The sequence below is a fragment of the Cucumis melo genome, chromosome 5, assembly GCF_025177605.1.
Source record: "Cucumis melo cultivar AY chromosome 5, USDA_Cmelo_AY_1.0, whole genome shotgun sequence".
NCBI classification, from domain to species: Eukaryota; Viridiplantae; Streptophyta; class Magnoliopsida; order Cucurbitales; family Cucurbitaceae; genus Cucumis; species Cucumis melo.
The window spans coordinates 29,340,301-29,362,748 of record NC_066861.1 but is presented as its reverse complement, the minus strand read 5'-3'; the positions used below and the strand labels follow the sequence as shown (position 1 = coordinate 29,362,748).

At 29.3% G+C, this 22,448-nt stretch overlaps 2 protein-coding genes across 7 annotated transcripts; both read left to right on the top strand.

Annotated features, from left to right (window-relative positions):
• Nucleotides 1-1,935: 1,935 nt before the first annotated feature.
• On the top strand, nt 1,936-5,700 carry LOC103497577 (palmitoyl-acyl carrier protein thioesterase, chloroplastic-like). Of its 5 annotated transcripts, none has more exons than XM_008459838.3 (8): nt 1,936-2,211; nt 2,918-3,418; nt 3,523-3,656; nt 4,047-4,160; nt 4,489-4,660; nt 4,816-4,884; nt 5,028-5,347; nt 5,513-5,700. In XM_008459838.3, the coding sequence occupies exons 2-7, from the start codon at nt 2,924-2,926 to the stop codon at nt 5,298-5,300; spliced, it is 1,257 nt and encodes a 418-aa protein (XP_008458060.1). In that variant the 5' UTR covers nt 1,936-2,211; nt 2,918-2,923; the 3' UTR covers nt 5,301-5,347; nt 5,513-5,700. The 5 variants fall into 5 exon arrangements, with proteins under 5 accessions (XP_008458060.1, XP_008458051.1, XP_008458039.1 ...); XM_008459829.3 differs by having other exon boundaries at nt 5,510-5,700; XM_051084854.1 differs by lacking the exon at nt 1,936-2,211 and adding an exon at nt 2,460-2,623 and having other exon boundaries at nt 5,510-5,700.
• Nucleotides 5,701-16,612: 10,912 nt separating this feature from the next.
• On the top strand, nt 16,613-20,501 carry LOC103497562 (serine/threonine protein phosphatase 2A 57 kDa regulatory subunit B' kappa isoform-like). Of its 2 annotated transcripts, none has more exons than XM_008459801.3 (3): nt 16,613-17,060; nt 18,011-19,313; nt 19,602-20,501. In XM_008459801.3, exons 2-3 carry the CDS (start codon nt 18,168-18,170, stop codon nt 19,956-19,958), a joined length of 1,503 nt encoding a protein of 500 aa, XP_008458023.1. In that variant the 5' UTR covers nt 16,613-17,060; nt 18,011-18,167; the 3' UTR covers nt 19,959-20,501. The 2 variants fall into 2 exon arrangements, with proteins under 2 accessions (XP_008458023.1, XP_008458029.1); XM_008459807.3 differs by having other exon boundaries at nt 16,689-17,060; nt 17,942-19,313.
• The last annotated feature ends 1,947 nt before the right edge of the window (nt 20,502-22,448 follow it).

Sequence of the window (22,448 nt, the reverse complement as noted above, 5' to 3'; positions counted from 1 at the left end):
AACGTTTATTTTTATTTTATTTATTTAAGTTCGATCCTATTGTCGTATTTATCAACCTCTAAATTTACTTAAAACAATTAAGAATTAATTAATAGATCAATAATTATGTTGTGGATCAAGAGAAAGGGCTTTATTATAAAAATAATTAATTTTGCTTGATAAATATTTGTTTTGGAAGAAATTTTGCTTTATAAATTTTAAAATTTAAGCTTGTTCAATATCTTTCAATGGTAATAATAAAGTGATTGGTAAATGGTAGAGATTTGTAGTTAATTAATTACTTGTAACGTAAATAATGAATTAATCAATTTTGTCTAGTTAGTTAAAAAAAACAATTTATTAATAAAAATGATTAAAAAATGAAAAGTTTTAAATTCATGTTTGAATTTTGGATTATAAAATCCACATTTAATTCTTATTATGAAAACTATTAATAGGACGTTGAAATTATGTTTCTATTACATTGCCAGGTGTAATATATAAAATTAATGGATGATAATGAATAATACGAATGCTTTATGATCTAAAGGTCAAACTATCCACTTCGAGTTCATAGGTGTAAAAAAAATATAAAATAAATTAATAATCTTGAGAACACGAAATTAAGAATTAAATAATTAATGAAAATATTAGATAAAAAAGATTAAAGTTTATTAGGTAACGTATTAATTTTAATTTTAGGATATTTTCAAAAATAAAAAATGTTGAAATTATTTACAAATTAGAGTAAAATTCATCCAATTCTCTTGAGTTCATTTAATTTTTTTATATATTTTATAAATAGTTTAATTTTATTTTTTATTTTTTCTATCCATAACAATTTCTACTTTAATTTTTGAAATTTAGGACTGTTTTTTTTTCATATATTTTTTAATCATGAGATTTCAACTTTATTATAAAATTATTTGAATTTATAGTTAAATTAATTTAATATTCTTTTTGTTGAGAGACTAAAAAGTAGATAACAAAACTGTAAAAATAGTATTTATAAATTTAATTTAGAAAAATAAAAAATATATATAAATATCAAACTATATTGCTTTTAATATTTTGCAATTGACAGAAAAATAAATAGAAAATTAAGGATTGATAGTTAATTTTTATATTCACCCCCATTAGATGGGAAATTCCGTATTACATAAAATTGGTTTTTGTGATCCATCTTTTTTTATTTAAAATTTAAATTGTAATGAAGAAAAAAATAAAAACATTTAACAAATATAGTATTTTATGTCTTAAACTAAAACATGAAATATATTATATACTCAAAAGAGACCACGTAGCTCGAGATCAAGCACAAAGCAAATTCAAAAGAGAATAGATGCAGAAAAGAAAAAACAACTAAAGCATAACGACAATAGCTTCAAGTCGGAAGTAACGAACAATTACAATAAGAAGTTGAACAATTACAAAAGCATAACGAAAGCTCCCATGCAACCGTTGATAAACCAACATACCACAATGCACGCCCCTTGCCCAACTCAATAAACTCACTATAACTAACTCTCAATAAGCTACTTTGTGAGAAGACTCGACGATCGAAAGCACACTAAAAGAACATCAGGCTACCCGGTGTTTGGACGCAACCATCTTCGAAGTTCATAAATTAATTAAGGATTTAGTTTATATTTTGTAAATTATATTGAAATTGAAATATAATTTTTAAATTAGTAAGAAAAACATATATTTAAAAATGAAAATACTATATTATAAAATTATTTTTTTGCTAAGAAAACGAACTCGCCAACGATAAATGCGAGCAATAATAACAAAGGAAGGTGGTGGATACGGGAGAGAAGGTTGAAAGAAAGGGATTGAGAGGGGCAAAAAGGTAAATAAGAGAAGAAATGTGGTTGAATTTGGAAATTTGAAAGAAAGGGCGGGACCGGGACAGGTGGTTGCTATATATCTCGTTGAGGGGCCTGGGATCTCTCATTCGTATACACACACCTCTTTCTATCTCTTTCTCTCTCGTGTATCGTTTCTTTCTTTCTTTTTTTTTTGGCTTTTCAAACGAAAATCGGGGCTCCATAAAAGAGGGAAAAACAAGATCGCAAACCCTAAAAATCGACTAACTACAAGGGTTTGTTGATCCTCTAATGAAGCACTAGCCATTTTTGCTGCATTCTTTGTTGTTGTAGATTTGGATTCTCCTACTACCATTATCAATCCTGTTGTTTTCAGCTTCACCATTTTCAAGCCTTCTTCAAGGTTTGCATTTAATGTTCTTTCGTGGTATTCTCGTTTGAGATTGGTGTTTTTATGTTGTTGTGAATGTGAGAGATGTGTAGTGTTCATTTTCGTTTGGAGAATTGTAACTCGATATATTCTGGAAATTTGATTTTGTCGCGAGATTTTTGGGTTTTTAGTTGAACTCATTTTCATTTCGTTTCGTTGTATCTTTCCATTGGTTGTTCTGGAAACTGTTTATTTGTTCTCGATGTTTCACTTTGCGATACTCGTATGGTTTTGATATATAGATATGTTAAATTTCATGTGTTTGTTCTTTCCAGTAGTTTTGTGTACCATTCTTTGACTTCCGAATGATTTTATATCTTCTTCTTTGGTCAAGTAGTGGGGTGAGACGGAGTAGATGTATAAATTGAAGGCACGGTTCTTTTAGGTAGTCTAGTTGCTGTTGGTTATTTTAAATTTTTTTTTTTTTTGGAGTCTTCAGTCATAAGGAACTTTAATTATTCGGTCTAGGACTTTGCTACAGTTCAATCGTGTTGTCTTCAATTCATTTCTGATTAGATGCTGATTTCATTTGATGTGTTTTTTTATATTCCAATACAGATGAAGAATCTGCAATTTGGTTCCTGTTGTTTTTTATCTTTCATTTATTAGCAGCAAAACTTGTGTTCAAGTTATTTATTGATATAAAGTATACTGAAGTGTTTGATTTTGTTGTTTGAAGTTCATCATGGTAGCAACTGCTGCTACATCTGCGTTTTATCCTGTTCCTTCTTCATCTTCTGAGTCTGGAGCAAAGAACAACAAAATTGGAGGTGGATCTGGGAATTTGGGAGGGATCAAGTCTAAATCTGTGTCTTCTGGAAGTCTTCAGGTGAAGACTAATGCCCAAGCCCCTTCCAAAGTAAATGGAAGCTCAACTGGTTTATCAGGTGGTGTCAAGGGTGGGGACGACTTCTCATCATCTCACCCACGAACTTTTATTAATCAGCTGCCTGACTGGAGCATGCTTCTTGCTGCTATTACCACTATCTTTTTAGCAGCTGAGAAGCAATGGATGATGCTTGACTGGAAACCTCGGCGGCCCGACATGCTCATAGATCCATTTGGTTTGGGAAGGATTGTTCAGGACGGTCTTGTGTTTACCCAGAACTTCTCTATTAGATCCTATGAAATAGGTGCTGATCGTACTGCGTCTATAGAAACTTTAATGAATCATTTACAGGTACAATTGTATTCTTATGTTTTTGTGAGTATCTATTATTTGTAATTCTATGTATGCTTATGAAATGGAGATGAGTAATTGCAGTCTTTGATTTTATTTTTCAGGAAACTGCCCTCAATCATGTTAAGACTGCCGGGCTACTTGGTGATGGATTTGGTTCTACGCCAGAAATGTGCAAAAAGAACCTGATATGGGTAGTTACCAAGATGCAGATTATGGTAGACCGTTACCCTACTTGGTAAATTTAAGTTCTTCCATGAAGTATTCGCTTCTAAAGATGGATTCATTATAACACTTGTGATTTACTTGGGTGGGTGAGAACAGAATTAAATTTAATTCAATAGTTTTACTTGTTTATTTTATCCCCTTAAGTTACACATCCAGTATTGCCCTGTTCCTTGGGATTATTTAACATGTTCACCTCACTTTCACCTTCCAAAAATAATTGATTACGGAAACATTGGACTTTTTAGACTAATAAGTCACTGAAGTGGCCTTTGATTTACATTTTTCTTTATAAGGTGGAAGTTTTTTGAAGCCTCGCTGTGTCTTTTCTGCTTTAGCTGATCTCTGTTTCCGTCTTTTATTAACTATGTACATGAGATGTTGGAGATTGTTGTGCTTACAGGGGTGATACTGTTCAAGTTGACACTTGGGTCAGTGCTTCTGGAAAGAATGGCATGCGTCGTGATTGGCTCGTGTATGATTGCAAAACTAGGGAAACTTTGACAAGAGCTTCCAGGTTCGTTACTTTCCCCCTTTTTGATGAAATATGGTATCGTTTTTATTCATAGCTGTGATTGAATCGATGATCGAATGATTCTGGTTTGGGTGATGTAGGTTCTTGTATAATTTATGAATTTCTAATGTGTGTTCCATAAAGAACAGAAACAAATTTTGCATGAACTACATTCACTTTTTTTTTTCAATCTTAATTCTAATTGATATTTGCATTGAGATTGTGGATTATGATTGCATTTTTTTTTTCTACTATCAAGCCATGACATATGTAGTGAATCAGTGATCAAACCATAGTTTACTGATAGAGTTATATTTTTTGCAATGTGAAGTGTCTGGGTTATGATGAATAAAGAGACAAGAAAGTTGTCAAAAATTCCTGAGGAAGTGAGGAGAGAAATAGAGCCATTTTTTATGAATACTGCGCCTGTTATTGAAGATGATGGAAGGAGGCTTCCAAAAATCGATGATGATACAGCTGATTATGTTCGAGCGGGTTTGACTGTAAGTTGTTTCATTTAGCTAAAATGTTGCTTGAGAAAAGGAAATTTGCACTGGTGTTTTTGTGTTTCATTTGGAAGTTGGTTCGATAGTATAACTTTCACGATACTTTTCTACATAGAAATTGATCTCATGGCACCTACATTTCTGTACTGCAGCCTAAATGGAGTGATTTAGATGTCAACCAGCATGTGAATAATGTGAAGTACATTGGCTGGATTCTTGAGGTAGATAAATCTAACTTTTCTTATCATTGTCTTCCAAAATTTTCTTATCTAGTACATTTCTCCAAAAATTTACATTTACACGGTAACCGTTCTTCTAAAGCTTGGTTTCCTCTCTTTGATCGGTAAATTATGCTCATCAATAGAGTGCCCCGCCACCGATATTAGAGAGTCATGAGCTTTCTTCCATCAATTTGGAGTATCGGAGAGAATGTGGGAGGGACAGTGTCGTGCAGTCACTCACTGCGGTCACTGGCACAGACGTTGGAACTTTAGCAACTTCTGGCGATGTTGACTGCAATCACTTACTTCGGTTCGAGAATGGGGCTGAGATTGTGAGAGGAAGAACAGAGTGGAGACCCAAATTGGGCAACAATTTTATGATCCTGGATCATATTTCAGCTGATCAAGGAATTTAAGCTGCCAACAGTAGACCTCTCGGACGAGTGTTCCTGCTGCATCCATGGTTTGCACCAAATTCTGCTTTAAATCCTCAGATATATGTCTATAAATATGGTTTTTCCTCATTCCTTCTCTACTATAAACAGAAAAAGAAAAAGAAAAAAAAAAGGTTTTAATTTCATTGTAATTATCTCTTATCTATTATTTTTTTCCCTCTTGTCCCCAGAAGGCTACTATATAATGTGTTTATCTTGCTCAGCCTGGTCGGTTGCTATGCAATCAATGTGTACCCACCGCTGGCTGATTGTCTCACAGCAGGTTCGAAAATATTTTTGTGTATATTTTCTTGCATTTTCTTTAATTCTTGTTTGGAACTGGAAAAAAAGAGGAAATTTTTTCCATTTTTTCGACCTCCAATTGTTGCTGTTCTGCACTCTTGGAAAATATTCACGACTTGTTTTGAAATTGGTTGGAAAAAGAAAAAGAAAAAACAAAATCCTGGGGTGTTACTTGTATGTTTTTTTGCTGTTTCTGACTTCTGTTAGGGATTTTTGGGAGTTCAAGAAAATGATAAAGAAATGTTAAATTACCATTTTTGTCTCTAGACTCTCAATTTTGAAAATATATTCATGTACTATATTTCAATTATTAGTATTATTATTATTATTATTTAATGAATCAGTAAAACTTAAATTTGGAGATTAAATCTAGGATTTATTAAAAGTAAAAATATAAAACTGACTGGAATTCTTATTCCTCTACCTTGAAGAATTATCCAATTTTTTTATATGTGGAAAAAGATGGGGTGTCTAGATTTTCTTCCCAGAATTATTTTACTTTGTGGTAGTGGAATTTGGTAAAAACTAAAAAGTGGCATTTATTAGTCTTTTAATGGCTCTTTTTAATGCTAGCTGGGTCACAGTTATTATTTGTTTTGATTTGATGGCAATTGCTAAGCTCAATTATTACACAAAATTTATGCCCATCTCAGTAGGTTAAAGCTGGATGAGTGAAGTGGTTGTTTTTATATTATTACTTGAAATTTGATATTGCAATTTTGGTGCCCTTATAAAAGAATTCTTCGACTTGACAAAATAGATAAATGGATCTTAATTAATTGAATCGTAGATTCAAGAATTGGACATTATGATTTTTGGTCATTGAGATTGATGAAGTTCTCTATTAATTCTTTTCTTTAATATTATAAAGTTTTGTTTAAAAAACATCTATATATATATATATATATATATATATATTTCTTAAATTAAAAGGTGGCTTTATAATTGGAGTCTTTTAATAGAATAAAAATGTAATTTGTCGTCATTATTATTATTGGGGGAAAACTCAAAAATAGTTATCCAACAAAAAGTGGAGATCAAGTTTGCTTAATTAAATAATAATAGCCTCCATAGTCCCATTTTTTACCTAAATGCGACACTAAATGTTATATAATAAAATAAGTGTGCAAAGTAGAATTTCTTCAATTTTTTAACTACGGAAGTGATCGGAAAGACAATTCTTATGCGTATGACCTAGATTTAAAAATCAATCAAAATTGACATCTCGATGAATTCTCGAAGTTTTGATGCGATGTTCTTTTAAATCACTAGTTGACCAATCAAGGTCGTAGGCGTCCTTAGGGTGTGATGATATTATAGTAGATCCTTATCGTTGGACATCGATTTAATTTTCATTGGTTTTTTTTAGAGTTTGATCATTGGGTCATCCATACAAAGAAAAAAATTATTTACCTCAGCTTCCTTGGTTGGAGTCTAGATAGTTGAGGTCTCTTATGTGACCACCTGTTTTTAGAAACCCAAGTATTTGAAACTTACTATTATAATATTGAGGCCCAACTAAAAATATACTAAATTGTTTACATATTTATTTATAAAATAATGCATAATGTAAAGAAGGGACCAATAATGAGAAACATCAAAAGTGTATCTCCATGTGCAAAAAGGCAAGAAATGAAACTGCCCATCTGCTGCTCAGTGTGAACTAGGAAGCTATTAGTCAGATTGGATGAGTTTGAATGCATTAGCTCCATTTTCTTCAAAAAAAATAAAAATAAAAACCTTTTTTTATTCTTATCTCTATTTTCATTTCCTAACAAGAATTTATTTCTAAAATAATTGATACAAACCTTAATAAAAGTAGCAAATATCTACACATCTTTGAGACTGTTTAGATACTCTATGTTAGTTTTGTAAAAGACAATTATAATGGATATCGATATTAGGGATAATAATTGAATATATAGCATACCAATAGTTCAAATATGTTATAGTTAATTACATTAAGACTTACTTTTACAAATATGTATGAGCTTTTATATTCTTCTTCTTTAAATATGTGTGTTTTCAATTAAAAATTTAAATATTATTAAAAATATGTATTTAAATGAAATTATGATATGAAGATAGAAATGAGATCTAAATGGCCCATCACATGATGGTTTTGGAAGTACTTTTTTCTAAATTAAAATATAAAGTGCAAAATGGGAAAAGTGGAGTTGTCTTTGTTAATTTAGCTACAAGCCCCCAATAAAATTATAAAAATTGACTGTTGATGATGAAATGTCAATTGAATCTCTCTTTTTTGACCATAAATAATCTGGGAATGGGAAATGTATATAAGTCCTTATCAATTAAAAGGAAAATTAAAAAAAAAAAAAAAAAGAAAGGACAACATTGCAGTAAGAACATCTTTATTTATTTATTATTATTTAGAAAAATTTATTTGTGTAAAATTCAAAACAACTTTGTAAAAGCAAAATGGTCAAATTAAGATTGTACATTGCATTAAAAATTTGTTCTAAAACCAATGGAATCCTAGGGCTTCATTGTCCTCTGATTTCTTTTCTTTTTCAAGTACGATCGCTAGCAATTTTATAAATCAATATAGTAACGTTTTAAAAAAATTCAAATATAGCAAAATCCATTAGTGATAGACGTCGTCCATAAATGATGGATCAATGTATGCAATACTTGCTACTATCTCTTGCTTTTTTCCTCATGTAATTTTTTTTTACTGTTGGAATTTACTTAGACACGTACATTTGAAGACTTTTCTTCATTTCAAACAGATGTAGATTGACGTGAAAGGATGATTGATGTCGAAAAATTGAAAAATGTACATGACATTGTTTACATAAATTGACAAGACAATTGACGTAAATAATTTTAACGATATATAATTTGAGATAAATTGACTCAAATTATAAGTTTGACGTTAATGATTGAACAAAATCTAAAAGAGAGTATAAATTAACATACTTACAAAATTTTAGAGTTTAATTAAATTGGTACAAACCATTCATGATTTTTATCGATACAAACCTCTAAACTATGCAATAATTGTAGAAAGCCGAAGGACTAGACTTAGTAAGTTTTATTATTTTATATTTATATAAAATAAGTTAAAGAAAAAAAAAAGTATAGGCGATCATCAATCGACAATAGTCGATTTTTTTATAATCAAACCGAATAGAGTCAATTTAAAGCCTCTAAAAATTTTTAAAACGTTGTGTTGATTTGGATTTTTCTTAAATCGACACAGACCAATTAACCATTTCTATCCCTTATTGACTACCTTCAATTCGATTGATTTAGTTTTTCGATCTATCATGTTTATAGAAAACGTGAGAAATGAGAATATTTGATAAGTGGCCAACATAAAGATGGTAAGTTAATAGTGAAACCATACAAAGTCTATGGAAAACCGTGTGCTTCACCTCACTGCTTCTTACAACTTAACTGCTTTTGCAGTAAACTCACTTGGGCTTCTGGTGGGACCCACATCACTTTCTCTCTCTCTCTCTTATTTTGCTTTCAGTGCTAATAACTCACATTCCTCCAATCACAATTTGCCACGTTTACACCCTCCACTTGTTCTTTCCTTCCCGCTCTTTTCTCGGATTCTTTCATATATTTACAAATGTAATAAAATTTGAGATATGAAACGATAAATAGAGAGGTCTAGTTTATTATTTTTTTAATTTTTGTTATATTTGTAAATAGTTTAGTTTACTTTATTATAAAAACAAATGAAAATTAGGTAAATTGTCAAACATAAAACGTTTAACAAAATATTTGTATTTCGTGGGAAAATCAAGTGTAATGATTTTTTGTGTTTTAGTAGTTTGTCAATTTTTTTTCTATTTTTAGAAAAATCCTAAAATTTATTCTTAAACTATGTTAGTATTTAGTGCTTACTATCGTAATTATGAACTTTTCGATGTAAAAATTGAGCTCTTAAAGTTTTCGCATGAATTACAACATGGGAATATTTATTAAATGTATTATCATGAAAATTAAAACATAAGAAGATATTTATTCTTCGATTTTAAGAATTTTTTATTCTAAGAGCATGTCACGCGTTAATTTATGGTTATACGAAATAAAGATATATACCAATTCAAATATTTTTCGTTAATTAATAAATTTAAATTTATATCAAAATAGAGATGGTAGAAAAAAAACACAAACTTTTATAAGAAGAAAAAGACAAAAATTTAGGAATAGTTGCAAATGTAGCAATTATATTCAAAATAATTAAATATATAGTAACATTTTAAAAAAATTGCAAATATAGCAAAATCTATCAAAATCCATCAATGATATGATTCGATCACTGATAGACCATGTATCAAATGTTGATCTATCATTGATAAACCATAATAGTCTGTCAACGATTGAAGTCTATCATCGATAGATTTTGCTCTATTAGCAATTTTTTAAAAATATTGCTACATACTTAATGATTATTCTAAAAATTGCTATCTATTATAATTAAAAAAAATTAAATGAAAAAATATTAGTATAGTCTTGATTCAATCTTGAAGATATATATCTCAATTCACGAAGTGATTTTGACTTCTTGTAAAAGTAATTAAAGATGCAAATTTTCACTAACTAATAAATAAATAAAGTACAATAGAGACTTTAATTTCCCTCATAAAACAAAAGAATTCAAAGTATTAAATCATAATCAAGAGTGTGAATTTAATGTTTGGAAGTTATTGATTGTCGGATTCCAAACTTTATAATTGTTAGTGGTTGAGATGTAATAACTCAAATATTATTATCATTATTTTGTCTTTAAGAGTTTGCATGCATTGACATGTTTCATAAATTCCATGATTTATTACTTATAATTTCAAATTATTAAAAAAAAAAAGATACTATATTGTATTGATGTATAAAAATATTCTTGAAAATAGATCGATATTTGAATGCAAAGTATGTAATATCATTTGCACAATACGTATATAAAATTAGGTAAGTATAGTTATCGATCACTAAAAAGAAGAGAGTAGAATCTCATTGATGAACTACCACTTATTTCGTTTCCATGATAAACAACTCATCGAGGTCCTACTAGTATATTGAATGTCTTAAAGAGGAAATATCATCACATTTTTCAAATACAAAAATTTGTTCTTTTACCCTACTCTTTTCATGTTATGTTGGGTTTTGATATGGAAATTTTAGTGTGGTATTGGTATTGGTTTATTCCATTGCCATTTTGATGGGTAGGTGATTGAAAAGGAAAAAAAGATGGTGGACCCAAATGAAAAATAAAGAAATAATGTTTGGGGGGGCACTATGTCAAGAAAACACAAAGAGGGATATGGTCATTCACTCTTGTTGGTTTGAGTATGTTCCTTAGAAGTTTCCGCTTCATTTTCACCCTCTTTCGAGTCACATGATTTATCGTTAAAAAAAATGTGGATAAGACTTATTCTTTTTTATAATCTTAAAGCTAAGGACGAAATTCAAACGATTGAAAAGATGTTCGTTGTTTAGATGTACGTAGTCACATTCCAAAAAAAAAAAAAAGGAAAAGAATTGATAAGATGCATTGGGGTCAACGAGCATGCAAATAAACATATGGATATATATATATATATATATATATATATATATATATATATATATATATATATATATATATATATATATATATATATACAGACTTCCGAAGAAAAAAAAAGGTTGGTTACCTTTCCATAGATAATTAAGATCAAATGACATGATAGACAAAAACATCTTAACAACTAAAAATGAGTGAAATGAAAGAGATGCTCTAACATAAAATTACTTCGACATCACATTTATTCACATAACCTAACATTCGAACAAACCCAAACGTCTTCGGTTTGTTCAAATTTCATTAATGGAAAAGATAAAAGTATAGTGTGTGTGCCTTTAATTAATTTGGGTAGCCATGTTGCTTTTTGTCTTAGTTAGGCGCTACCAACCTTTGTTTGAGACTCTTCACCTATAGGATCATATAGTTTTCTTTATTATATCTATATATCTCTATGTATATATATATAAATTAATATATGAGACCTAAAGTCCAACCATTTTATATTAATAATGAGATATTTTTTGGTGGAGCTTTTAGCCTATAAAAGTGAAATATAGTAATTAATTAAACTCTATGTATTTTTTTAATACTAAGAGCATATGTTATTATATATAGTTGGCTCGAAGAATTTCTATTATTATAAAGTATACATGTGTGTGTGTGCTAAATTTTATATACTTTTAGATCTTAATGTAAAATGATACAATGTTCCTTGGGAATGTAGAGAAGTTTAGAGATCACTCGATGTTGTGATTCTTTTTGAATTTCTATGTATGGGATTTTTTTAACATCACAAAGGACAGAGGTAATGATTCAAATATATTTACTTATAATATGAGTTATTGCTAAATCATATGTTTAGCGAACTAATTTTTTTAATTTATATTTATTTAGTTTCTCGACTCTTTAAACTTTTAATTTGACAGTTACAAATATACAAATCATGACTAAAATAATAGTTATAACGTAAAAGATTCGTAGATATAATAAAATTTAGACCTAATTTTGAGAGTATGTCTTTGATTGATTACATCGTTGATAGGAGTTTTACAATTTGTTTAAATTATATTCTCGAAGTATTTAATTTTAAAAATAAATCATTTTGAAAAGAAAAATAGAGTATTTGACGAGCCCTTAAATTAACTTTCGAAGAGCTTTATTTTTTTTCAAATATATTTTTTCTTAAGTCAATCAAAACGGACCCTTAGTGATAAAATGAAAATTTATCATAGATGAAGTTTATCACTGATTTATTTTATTATATATGTTGTTCTTTAAAAATGTAGCTATACAATTAATTATTAATTCTTTATGTCTAACATGTTCTTAAATTTTAAAAATCTTTAAATGTGGTCTTTTAATTTTCAATTTTGTGTGTTTACTAAGTTTTATTTAATCAAGTAGATATAAAATTAAACTCTTCGATTGAATTTTTATAACATTTTTTTATAAAAAAGAAAAATAACATATATTAAACACACGATTGAAAAATATAAATATCTATTAGATATAAAATTAAAAGTTTAATAACCATCGTTATGATATTTTATAAAGTTTAAGGATCTATTAAATATAAATTTTAAATTTTATTAAAAATCTATTAGATAATATCTTTTCTAATTAGTACAATTTCGAGTGAGGATTTGAATCCAAAACTTTTTTATCTTTTAAGTTAGTGTGAACTGAATTAAGTTCACGTTGAATATTAGATAATAATTAAAGTCTAAAACATAAACTTATTAATTGAACGTAATGTTATACTTTATAATAAAGTTGACTTACTAAAGTCATACATATGAATCATTTTCTTTTGTGCTATTTTAAAAACAATACCTAATACGTTAGTTTTTCTTTTCAAATATGTTTTACGTCAATTCATGTTGTTCTAAATAAATTAATTTTATATCCAATTAATTAATCTATATAATTAGTTATTTATGTGAAATAGAAATACTACAAATATTTAAACAATAAAAGTTGACACTATTACAAAAGAAAAAAAAAGACTTTTAATGTCGGTTGAATATTGCTACTTAAAAAAACGATGTCAAACACATGTTGAATTAACAAATAAAAAAAAATCATTGATACAAAAGATATCAATAAAATTGTTTATTAATAATAACAAGTCTTATTATTGATAGACTTTTATTAGTTTATATCATTGACAGACGTAGATAGACTTTCATCAATGTACGTCTATCAGTAGTAGATTTCTATTAATTTCTATCACTGATAGATCAACGTCTATCTAAATTGTAAAATATGTAGAACAATTTTTCATTATATATCAATTAAATGTGTTTACTAGGAAAAGAGAAAAAGAAAGGTAAGATGAGAGATAAAAACAAAAACAAAAATGAAAATTTTAGAAGTGCTACCAATTATGAAATTAGACAAATAATGTAAAAGTACATCAATGAAATGAAAGGTATAATTTAACCTTTCTAGTAATAAATTACCCAAAAAAAAAAAAACTTTTCACACACTTTTTCCTTCAAAGTTCCTATTTTTATGGTTTTAATTAAATAAAGCATAGTTAGAGAAATTAACAAAAAAGAAAAAAAGAAAGAAAAATCAAGTAATATCCCTCTCTCTAGTTTAGTTCAAAGCATCACTTTCAATTTTCAAAAATCAAACCCTAACCCTAATCCAAAAGAGCAAAAATCACTTAAAAGCAAAAATATGGGGAAAAAGTAGAACAAAATGAAAGCTACTTTTGAATCAAAATTGACTTTGAAATCACCTTTGTTGGGTTTTAACCATGCTTGTAATTATAACTAATTAAAACCATTATTAATCCCATTAATTATCATTGAATTAATTAGTATATAACACATCTTGTTTAACTTTTTTGTTCTCTTCTTTGATTTAATTTTAAATATTATTTTATAATTAATTAATTAAGAATTGCCCCACTAATTAACTCTTTTATTTATTTATTTATTTGATAAATCTCCAATTAACTTTCTAAGATGCTTTTGAATTGATCAAGTAGTTATGAACAAAAATTATATATGGTGCTGTGTGTTTATGATTGTGTTCATTGAAGGATGATTACATTTCATGGATGATATTTTTATTATATTTGGAGTGAAAGAAAGTAAAAGAAAATGGGATAGTAAATAATTATAATTAGCAAAAGAAGATTTTCTTTTTATTATTTTCAGATTTAATTTTGAATTAGATTCAATCTTCTAATTTATATAACATTTTAACTAAATTTTAGATTATATAATTTATTTAAATTAATTTTTATGATTTTTTGTTTTTGTTTTTATTTATCATTTTGACCATGTAATTTCTTTTTCTTGATTTTCAATATATATCTAATGACTCGAAAAAGTGTACCAAGATTAGTGAAAATTATAAATAGTTTTCTTTTGATTTTCGATAAAGAAATTCACTAACTCGGGATCAAATTTAAAAAGAAAGTTTATTTTCTAACTTAATAAGATGAATCAAAATATATAATTATAAAGTATTACAAAATTTCATAAGCTACCATCGATAAACATTAATACATCGATAATCTAATTACATTTTCTAAAACTAATTTTTTTCCTTTAATTTTTAAAACTTGATTTAATTTTTTAAGACATCAATAGTAGCAAGTAAATAAAAATAAAATAAGATCTTTTAAATATAAAATATTTAATTATTATCTTAATATTTATATAAAAAGAAAATCAAAGCATAAATAAAAACCAAAACAACTATTTTTAATCTTTATCATTAAAATGATTTCTTAAAATAGGAAAAATGTTATTTGAAATTTAATTATTCCAAACAAATACGATAAGTCAATATATCTTTACTATTACTTTGACTTTCGTACTCATAGTTTGGGAGAAATTTAACAATAGATTGTATTAAAATTAACCTTGAACAAATACGTATCAATACGTTTGAAAGTTTAAAAGGTAAAATATTTTTTCATTTGTAATGTGAATTTTGTTTTATGTTTGAAGAATATAGATTGGAAATGATAAAGAAAAGGTTGGTTATAAAGAGAAAGTTTTGATTTTGAATTTGAAACTAAAGTTTGAATTTCAAGAACACAAAAAGGACAGAAGAATTTTAAAAAACAAATCCAAAGAATGCATCGGGATAATGATAAAATCATGAGAATCCAATTCCAACTCCTCTTTTTTTGAGAGTGTGAGAATTGAGATTAGGTACTAAAAATAAATTAGAACACAATGGGTCTTTCTAATTTAGGGACATTTAGAACTTAGTCATTCTATAGTAATAATATCTTTGATATTTTCTCGTAAAAAACATCCGTGAGGTGTTCTAACTTTTTTTCTTTTAATTTTTAATTATAAGAACCAATTTGCGATATATAGAATATTACTATAAAATAGCAAAACAATTACAAATATTATGGTAGTAATAGATTGGGGTAAGTATCGGACTAGTTGGTTCCAACCAAACAAACTATGATCGACTTTAGTAAATGTTCAAACCGACCCTATCATAAAAGTGCGTCGATCGACAGATCGATCGGTTTAGTTCGGCTTAATCATTTGATTTTCCTAAAAAATATGTTGTCGGTTTGGATTTTCTCAAATAGACATCGATTGAACCTTCTCTTATCTCTCTGACCGACTACTTTCAATTAGATTGGGTTTAATTGGTCAGCTCGATTCTTCGATCGATCATGATCACTCCTAATAATAAATAGCCAAAACTAGCTCAAAGCTAACTATTATTTTTATTAGTAAAATAACTATTTTAGTATTTATATGGATGGAGGAAAATTCCAATATTGATTTAAATTAATCCAACTCAACTAACATAGTTGGAGAATATTCCGACTTCAATTTCCTCACTAAGGGTTATCCATTTTAGTATCTCTTTTCTTTTCTTTATTTATTATTATTTGCTATATTTTAAATTATATTCTAAACGTTTGAAAATTATTCTCGAGGTAGAAAATTATTAGAAGGTAAGATGAGAGCACTGATGTATGAATTTTACGTGTTCGAATTACTATGACGTTTACTTTCCATCTTGATATATGATTCTCTCCAAGTCAATTCCTTACTCGAGTTGACCTTCGGAAGACATCTCATCGACACAACATTATGTCAAACCCACGTCAATGTCTAAAAACCAATGGAGTCAAGTATTTAATAGAATTAAAACACAAATTAATCGCTTAATTATACGTTGGTTAAAACTTGACTATTTATATATTTATCTATCTATCGTTCAACTTGAGCTAGTCGTATACCTTAATGACAATATCAAATAAGCCAGTTAGACTCGATGATTACCTCAATCTCTTATACGAGCGAACTCAATCTTTAAGAATTTTGTTGAATTTGGATCGAACAATTTCAAAAGTAAAATTGTAAACGTAGAGAAAGAAAGAGCAATATTTAGAAATCATTTATATATATATATATATATATATAATTTAGAATTTTCATTTTTATGTGTATTTTATTTAATTTTCTCTAACTTCTATAGTGATGACTGGCGAAGTGGTACCTTCAATTTTAATTTATAGTTTTATTTAAATTTTTTTTTCCTTGGGTGGGGAAAAGGGCAGAAAATGCCATACAAGTTATTCTCTTGATTCGAGGAGGAGAGTTGTGTTCTTCTTCCCAACATTTTCATGGAGTTTCATTTCATTGTTGAAAAAGGAGAGAGATCAGATTCAGATCGATTCTTATCATCAACACAATTTTCTTCTCGATTCATCACATCCATAGCTGATTCTGATCTTCTCTCCCACTTCAACTTCAACTTCAACTACTCACTTTCTTTTCTTACTCAATATCATGCCTCTTCCTCTTCTTCTTCTTCTTCTCTTTCTTTCTAGGTTTTTGAACTTCAACCTTTAATTTCTTTTCCCTCCTTCTCTTGCATCAGCTCACTTCATGTTCCAGGTTTCTTTCTCATTGAATTTCTGTTTTTGTTTGTTTCGTACATTGTTGAACTGAACTGAGCTTCGTTTTGAAATTGTAATTGTAAGAGCTTGCTTGTTATTTACTTTTTTTTTTTTTTTTTTTATGAAGGTGATGATCGGAGGATGTTGTTTGTTTTATGTGTTTGTAATGTGCTTTGATTTTGTACTTCTCCTTCTAATTCTGCTATGTTTGGTAGTTTTCTTCCTCCAGATCTATGGTTCAATTTGCTGTTTTGATTTATGTTTCCGGCTTTGGAGTTGTTTTCTGGCTTTAAATCTGGATTTCCTGTTGCCATATGCTTGTACTTGATGAAAATAGGCGTTTATTGTTGTTGTTGTTTTTGGAGGTTAGGGATGGGGTTTCGGGGCAAATGCATCTCGATCTTAACTTGGAAAATGCCTTGTGTTGTCTCTGGAAGACTTGTTTGTTTGGCTTTTTGTGAATTCTAACAGAAATTTCTTTGTTAATTCATGAATCTGCCCTTTCCTGAAGCTTCAGTGTACTTATTTTGCTTTTGGACCTGCACAAGCCTGCTAAAATGAGCTTCAGCTTGTAATGATTTTGCTTTAAGAGATATACTTCTACACTACAAGGTTTTTCGATGGAAGTTTTTGTATAGAATGCCGTTGGAGCATGAAACTATTCCCTTTCCTTCCCTTTTCTCCTTTTTTCTTTTCAACTCATTCTTTTTATTTCTTCTTCTTTCTCTTTTTCACATTTACTTTCATCAATTTCGTCCGTTATAGATGTTTCAAATCGGAGCTTCTTTTTTTAAGTTAAGAATTCAAAGTTATATGAGTTGTCTTATCTGATTTCACTTCCGGTGTTCACAATTTTAAGCTTTGATTAATTGATGCCAGGCTTATAATTATGGTCTTGAATGCAAAATACCGAATGCGCGTTTCTAAAGAATGAAGTTGTGACTGCAGATACGCCAGCAAGTTTGCTGAAGAGGAGTTTCTAATGTCTTGTGGAAGCTAGGAAACATTGTTAGGCAGAAAAGAGCTTGTTCACATACCATGTTCTGAATTCATCCAATCACTTCGATTCCTAGTGCTCGTCTTCCAGATCGTAAAGCATCTCACCATGCTTAAGCAAATACTGAGCAAACTTCCTAAGAAGTTGCAGAAGTCGGAGACGGTGGATTCTGCAACAAATGAATCTGGCAACAATACTTCTCGTCTGGGACATGTATTCCAGTGTACAAATGTAGGGAGTGCCTTCTCGAGTAAATTAAATGTTGTGAAACGTGTTTCTTCAGCAGTTTTCCCTGCAAGTATTGCAGCAGAAGCAGTGGATCCCCATTTGTCATTTAAAGATGTTCCGAATCCGCAGAAGCAGAACTTGTTTGTCAGTAAATTGAATTATTGCTGTGAGGTTTTTGATTTGAATGATATGGAGAAGCAGGATCTTAAACGTCAAATGTTGATAGATGTTGTTGATTTTGTCACATCTGGATCTGCAAAGTTCACTGAGACAGCAATTTCATCAGTATGTAAGTTGTGTGCTGCTAATCTTTTTCGCGTGTTCCCACCCAAATCTCGTTCAACTTCAACTGGTGGAGAAACAGAGGATGAAGAACCAATATTTGACCCAGCTTGGTCACATTTGCAAAATGTATATGATCTACTGCTTCATTTTGTCAGTAGCAATTCCCTAGATGCAAAAGTGGCCAAAAAGTATCTTGATCATTCTTTCATCCTGAGATTGCTCGACCTCTTTGATTCCGATGACCCAAGAGAAAGAGATTGCTTGAAAACGATCCTTCACCGTGTCTACGGAAAGTTCATGATACACAGGCCTTTCATCAGGAAGGCTATTAGCAATGTCATGTATCGTTTTGTTTTCGAGACGGAGCGGCATAATGGAATTGCAGAGCTGTTGGAAATTTTTGGTAGTGTGATTACCGGGTTTGCATTGCCATTGAAGGAGGAACACAAGACATTTTTATGGAGAGTGCTAATTCCTCTTCACAAACCAAAATCAGTCGGAATTTATCATCAGCAGTTAACGTATTGTATTGTACAGTTTATAGATAAGGATCCTAAGTTGGCCAGTACAGTTATAAAGGGACTTTTAAGATATTGGCCTTTAACAAATAGCCAGAAAGAGCTGATGTTTTTAAGTGAAACAGAAGAGATTTTGGAAATGATCAGCATGGTTGAGTTCCAGAAGATCATGGTCCCTCTCTTTCGGCGAATCGGATATTGCTTGAATAGCTCTCATTACCAGGTATATTTGCCTCTTCGAGCTATCTATGATTACTTGCTTCCTGGATTCTAAGGGTCTGATTTTGATTGCTGTTTTCTTCTACTTTACTGCATTTTACTAGATTTTGGTTTTTCTTGTGTCATTGTGTATATGCATATTTTACAAAGCATGGTACAGCTTCAAATGCATTTATTCCTTGATAATTATGAAGAATTAGGATTCTTTCCAAGTCCCTAAACCTAGTGTGTGTTTTTAGTTGAGTTTTGGTTGGTTGGTTGATACATTTGTTTACTTTTCCAATTCTTTTAGGTGGCAGAGAAAGCTCACTTGCTTTGGAACAATGAACACATCATCAATCTTATCGGTCACAACCGGCAAGCAATCATACCTATTATCATCCCAGCTCTTGAACGAAATACACAAAAGCATTGGAACAATGCCGTACTAAATCTAACTTTAAATGTGAAGAAGTTGGTTCACGAGATGGACGAGGAACTCGTGCTTGCTTGCCAGGTTGACTTGAAGGAGGAACAGTCAAGGTCAGTTGCAGCGGCAGAGAAGAGGAGATTGACATGGGAGCGGCTCGAGAATGCTGCAAGACCACAGCCTATATCTCCTAACATCTCATTTCTGGTAGAACCAGCAACATGTGCAGTTGCTGGCTAGCCACTTAGAATTGGAAGATCTGAGCCAACAAAACAAGTACACCGGATCATCTAGTTTCTTTGATTCGACTGCGAAAAAAGCGTCACATCCGTCTCATCGAGATGCGACAAACAAGTTAGAGACGATGGATATGATCAGGTCCTGATGAAACTTTCTGTACAGGTGTGTGGGTAAAAAGCAGCAGCAGCCTATTTGGTTGTTATTGCCATAAATTTGAGGAAATCTGTATCCTTTATTAAACAGTGTGTTTCTTCACTGTTTTTTTTCTTTTTCTTTTTTCCATCTCATTCGTGATGGGATTATGTGCTTTTGAGTTCCCTTGGCACTGGCAGCGTATCGATGAAGCCTTCAGCTTTGAGCTTGTTTGTTCTTCTGAAAATTCAATGTCTTTCTTCTCTTGAATTCCAAACAGGATGGTGATTGGTGAATCCTCATTTCTTTGAGATGGTGATGGAGCCGGAGAATGCATTTTCTGTCCTTTGCCTTTTAACCCTGTTTTTGGATCTCCAAAATTATATAATAAAATGTAAATTTTGCTCTCTATATGTATTGGTTATGTTCTTTAATTGTAGGGCGGAGGATGATAGAGGATGGTGGACCGAATCAACGTTCGCAATGTAAGTGATTTCTTTTTGGGAAAAATATTCTTTTTAGTTTATTTTTCATTTTTTTTTTTACATTTTGCATTGGGTTGAATTCTTAACTAAATTTTAAAAACTAAAACAAGTTAAAGCTATTCTTTTAGTTTTTAAATTTTGGCTTGATTTTTAAACTATCGATAAAGAAAAGTATTTTGTAAAAGAAGGAATTTAGAGGTGGACGTAAAAAATAGAAACAAAATACAAAATAGATAGTAGACGGTGCTTTAGTTTTTTTAAGTTTTGAGTTTGCTTTTAATTTAGTTTTTAGGTTTCTAAATATTATAATTTTACTTTGAGATTTGATTTGAGTTTTGTTTTAATATTTACTTTTTTAACTTCGATTTTTCACTAAATACCATTTTTTTATTTATGTTGTCAATATTTGTCTCAATTTACTTTTTCTTCTCCGTATTTCATTTGCATTAAAAAAAAAAAGGAAATTATTATAAGATAGCAAAATATCAAAATTATTTATAAAGCGAATTTTGTTATATTTTATAAATGATTTTAATATTTAGTGCTACTTTTAAAATGTCCAAAAGAATGGTTTTAAGCAAGACTAGAGGTGTGGGGTCTATGATATGTAAGATGAAAGAAAAGGCTGTGATTGTGAGAGCAAGGGAAGTAGGGCAGTCCATGAAACAGAGGATAATGGAAAAGAAAAAGGGAGGCAATTTCTGAGGTGTTATCTGCCATTTGAAACTGAGGCTCTTTTTTTCCAAAGGACAATTAGATTGTACAATTATTGCTTTCTTCCTCCTTCACCATTTCTCCCACATTTTCCATCCTCACACTTTCTCATTTCTTTCAAAAATATTTTAAATTTTCATATGTCAACACGATTTCGAAATTTAAAGAAACATTTCTAAACGATTTTAAAGGGTGTTATTGCAAATTTTTAGATTATAGAGGTTTTCTTGAGGATCATCAACTTTTTTTAAAAGAGATTCTAATTATTGCCATTTTTGCCACCCAAGAAAATCATAGATAAAATAAGATGGAGAGGAACAAAAAAAAAAAAAAAAAATGGACAAACCTTTTCAATTGTTTAAACTAATTAATTATGAAAATGATAAAATGAAGTTCTTGTCAATAAATTTTGAAGTTTGTGCATATTTGACATTTTGGTTTTTTACAATTATAAATACTTTTGATTCTTCTCACCTATAAAATTCAATTTTATACTTAATAAATTAATTCATGTTTAAATATTTTATTTTTATTTTTTTGAATTTATTAAATATTAAATAAAGTTGAAAGTGTAAAAACTTTATTAGACATAGTTGCTCGATAGACTCTCGAAAGCTTAGTAAGCATCGAAGCTTAATAGAAAAATCTAATTAAAATCAATGGAATAGGTGAACGAGTGCTCTTGTAATTGGGATCGAAAAGAGAAATTTTCTAGGGTGATTAACAAATTTTTCTCTAGAAGATTGATTAAACAACGACCATAGTGAATTTGTTCCTACTTTTAATTTATACAATCACCTTGATTTCTTTTTCTTATTCTTCTTTGTTAGGTGCGACCAACTTCGAGACTGTGCACCAACTCAAGCAAATGCCCGCTCTGAATTTTAAATATTGATCTAACAATTTTATAAATAATAATTAACTATACAGTAAAATTTAAAAAATTACAAATATAGTAAAACTTATTTATAATAGATATAATATTTGTAATATGGTGTATACATAGGTTTTATTATATTTATAATTTTTTTAAAAAATATTACTATATAAATTAATATTTTGAATTTAATTTATATATCTACAGCTTTAAAATTTAAAAAGAGAAGCAATCACATGTTTACTTAGAAGGAGAGAGAGAGAGAGAAACAGAGGGGAAAAC

Bases quoted from the DNA above. Each gene is read 5' to 3' on its own strand.
- LOC103497577 (XM_008459838.3), top strand. From the start codon at position 2,924: ATGGTAGCAACTGCTGCTACATCTGCGTTTTATCCTGTTCCTTCTTCA. The intron at 3,657-4,046 runs GTAAATTTAAGT...TTGTGCTTACAG, and splicing joins GTAGACCGTTACCCTACTTG to GGGTGATACTGTTCAAGTTG. The intron at 4,661-4,815 runs GTAAGTTGTTTC...TCTGTACTGCAG, and splicing joins ATGTTCGAGCGGGTTTGACT to CCTAAATGGAGTGATTTAGA.
- LOC103497562 (XM_008459801.3), top strand. From the start codon at position 18,168: ATGCTTAAGCAAATACTGAGCAAACTTCCTAAGAAGTTGCAGAAGTCG. The intron at 19,314-19,601 runs GTATATTTGCCT...CAATTCTTTTAG, and splicing joins TGAATAGCTCTCATTACCAG to GTGGCAGAGAAAGCTCACTT.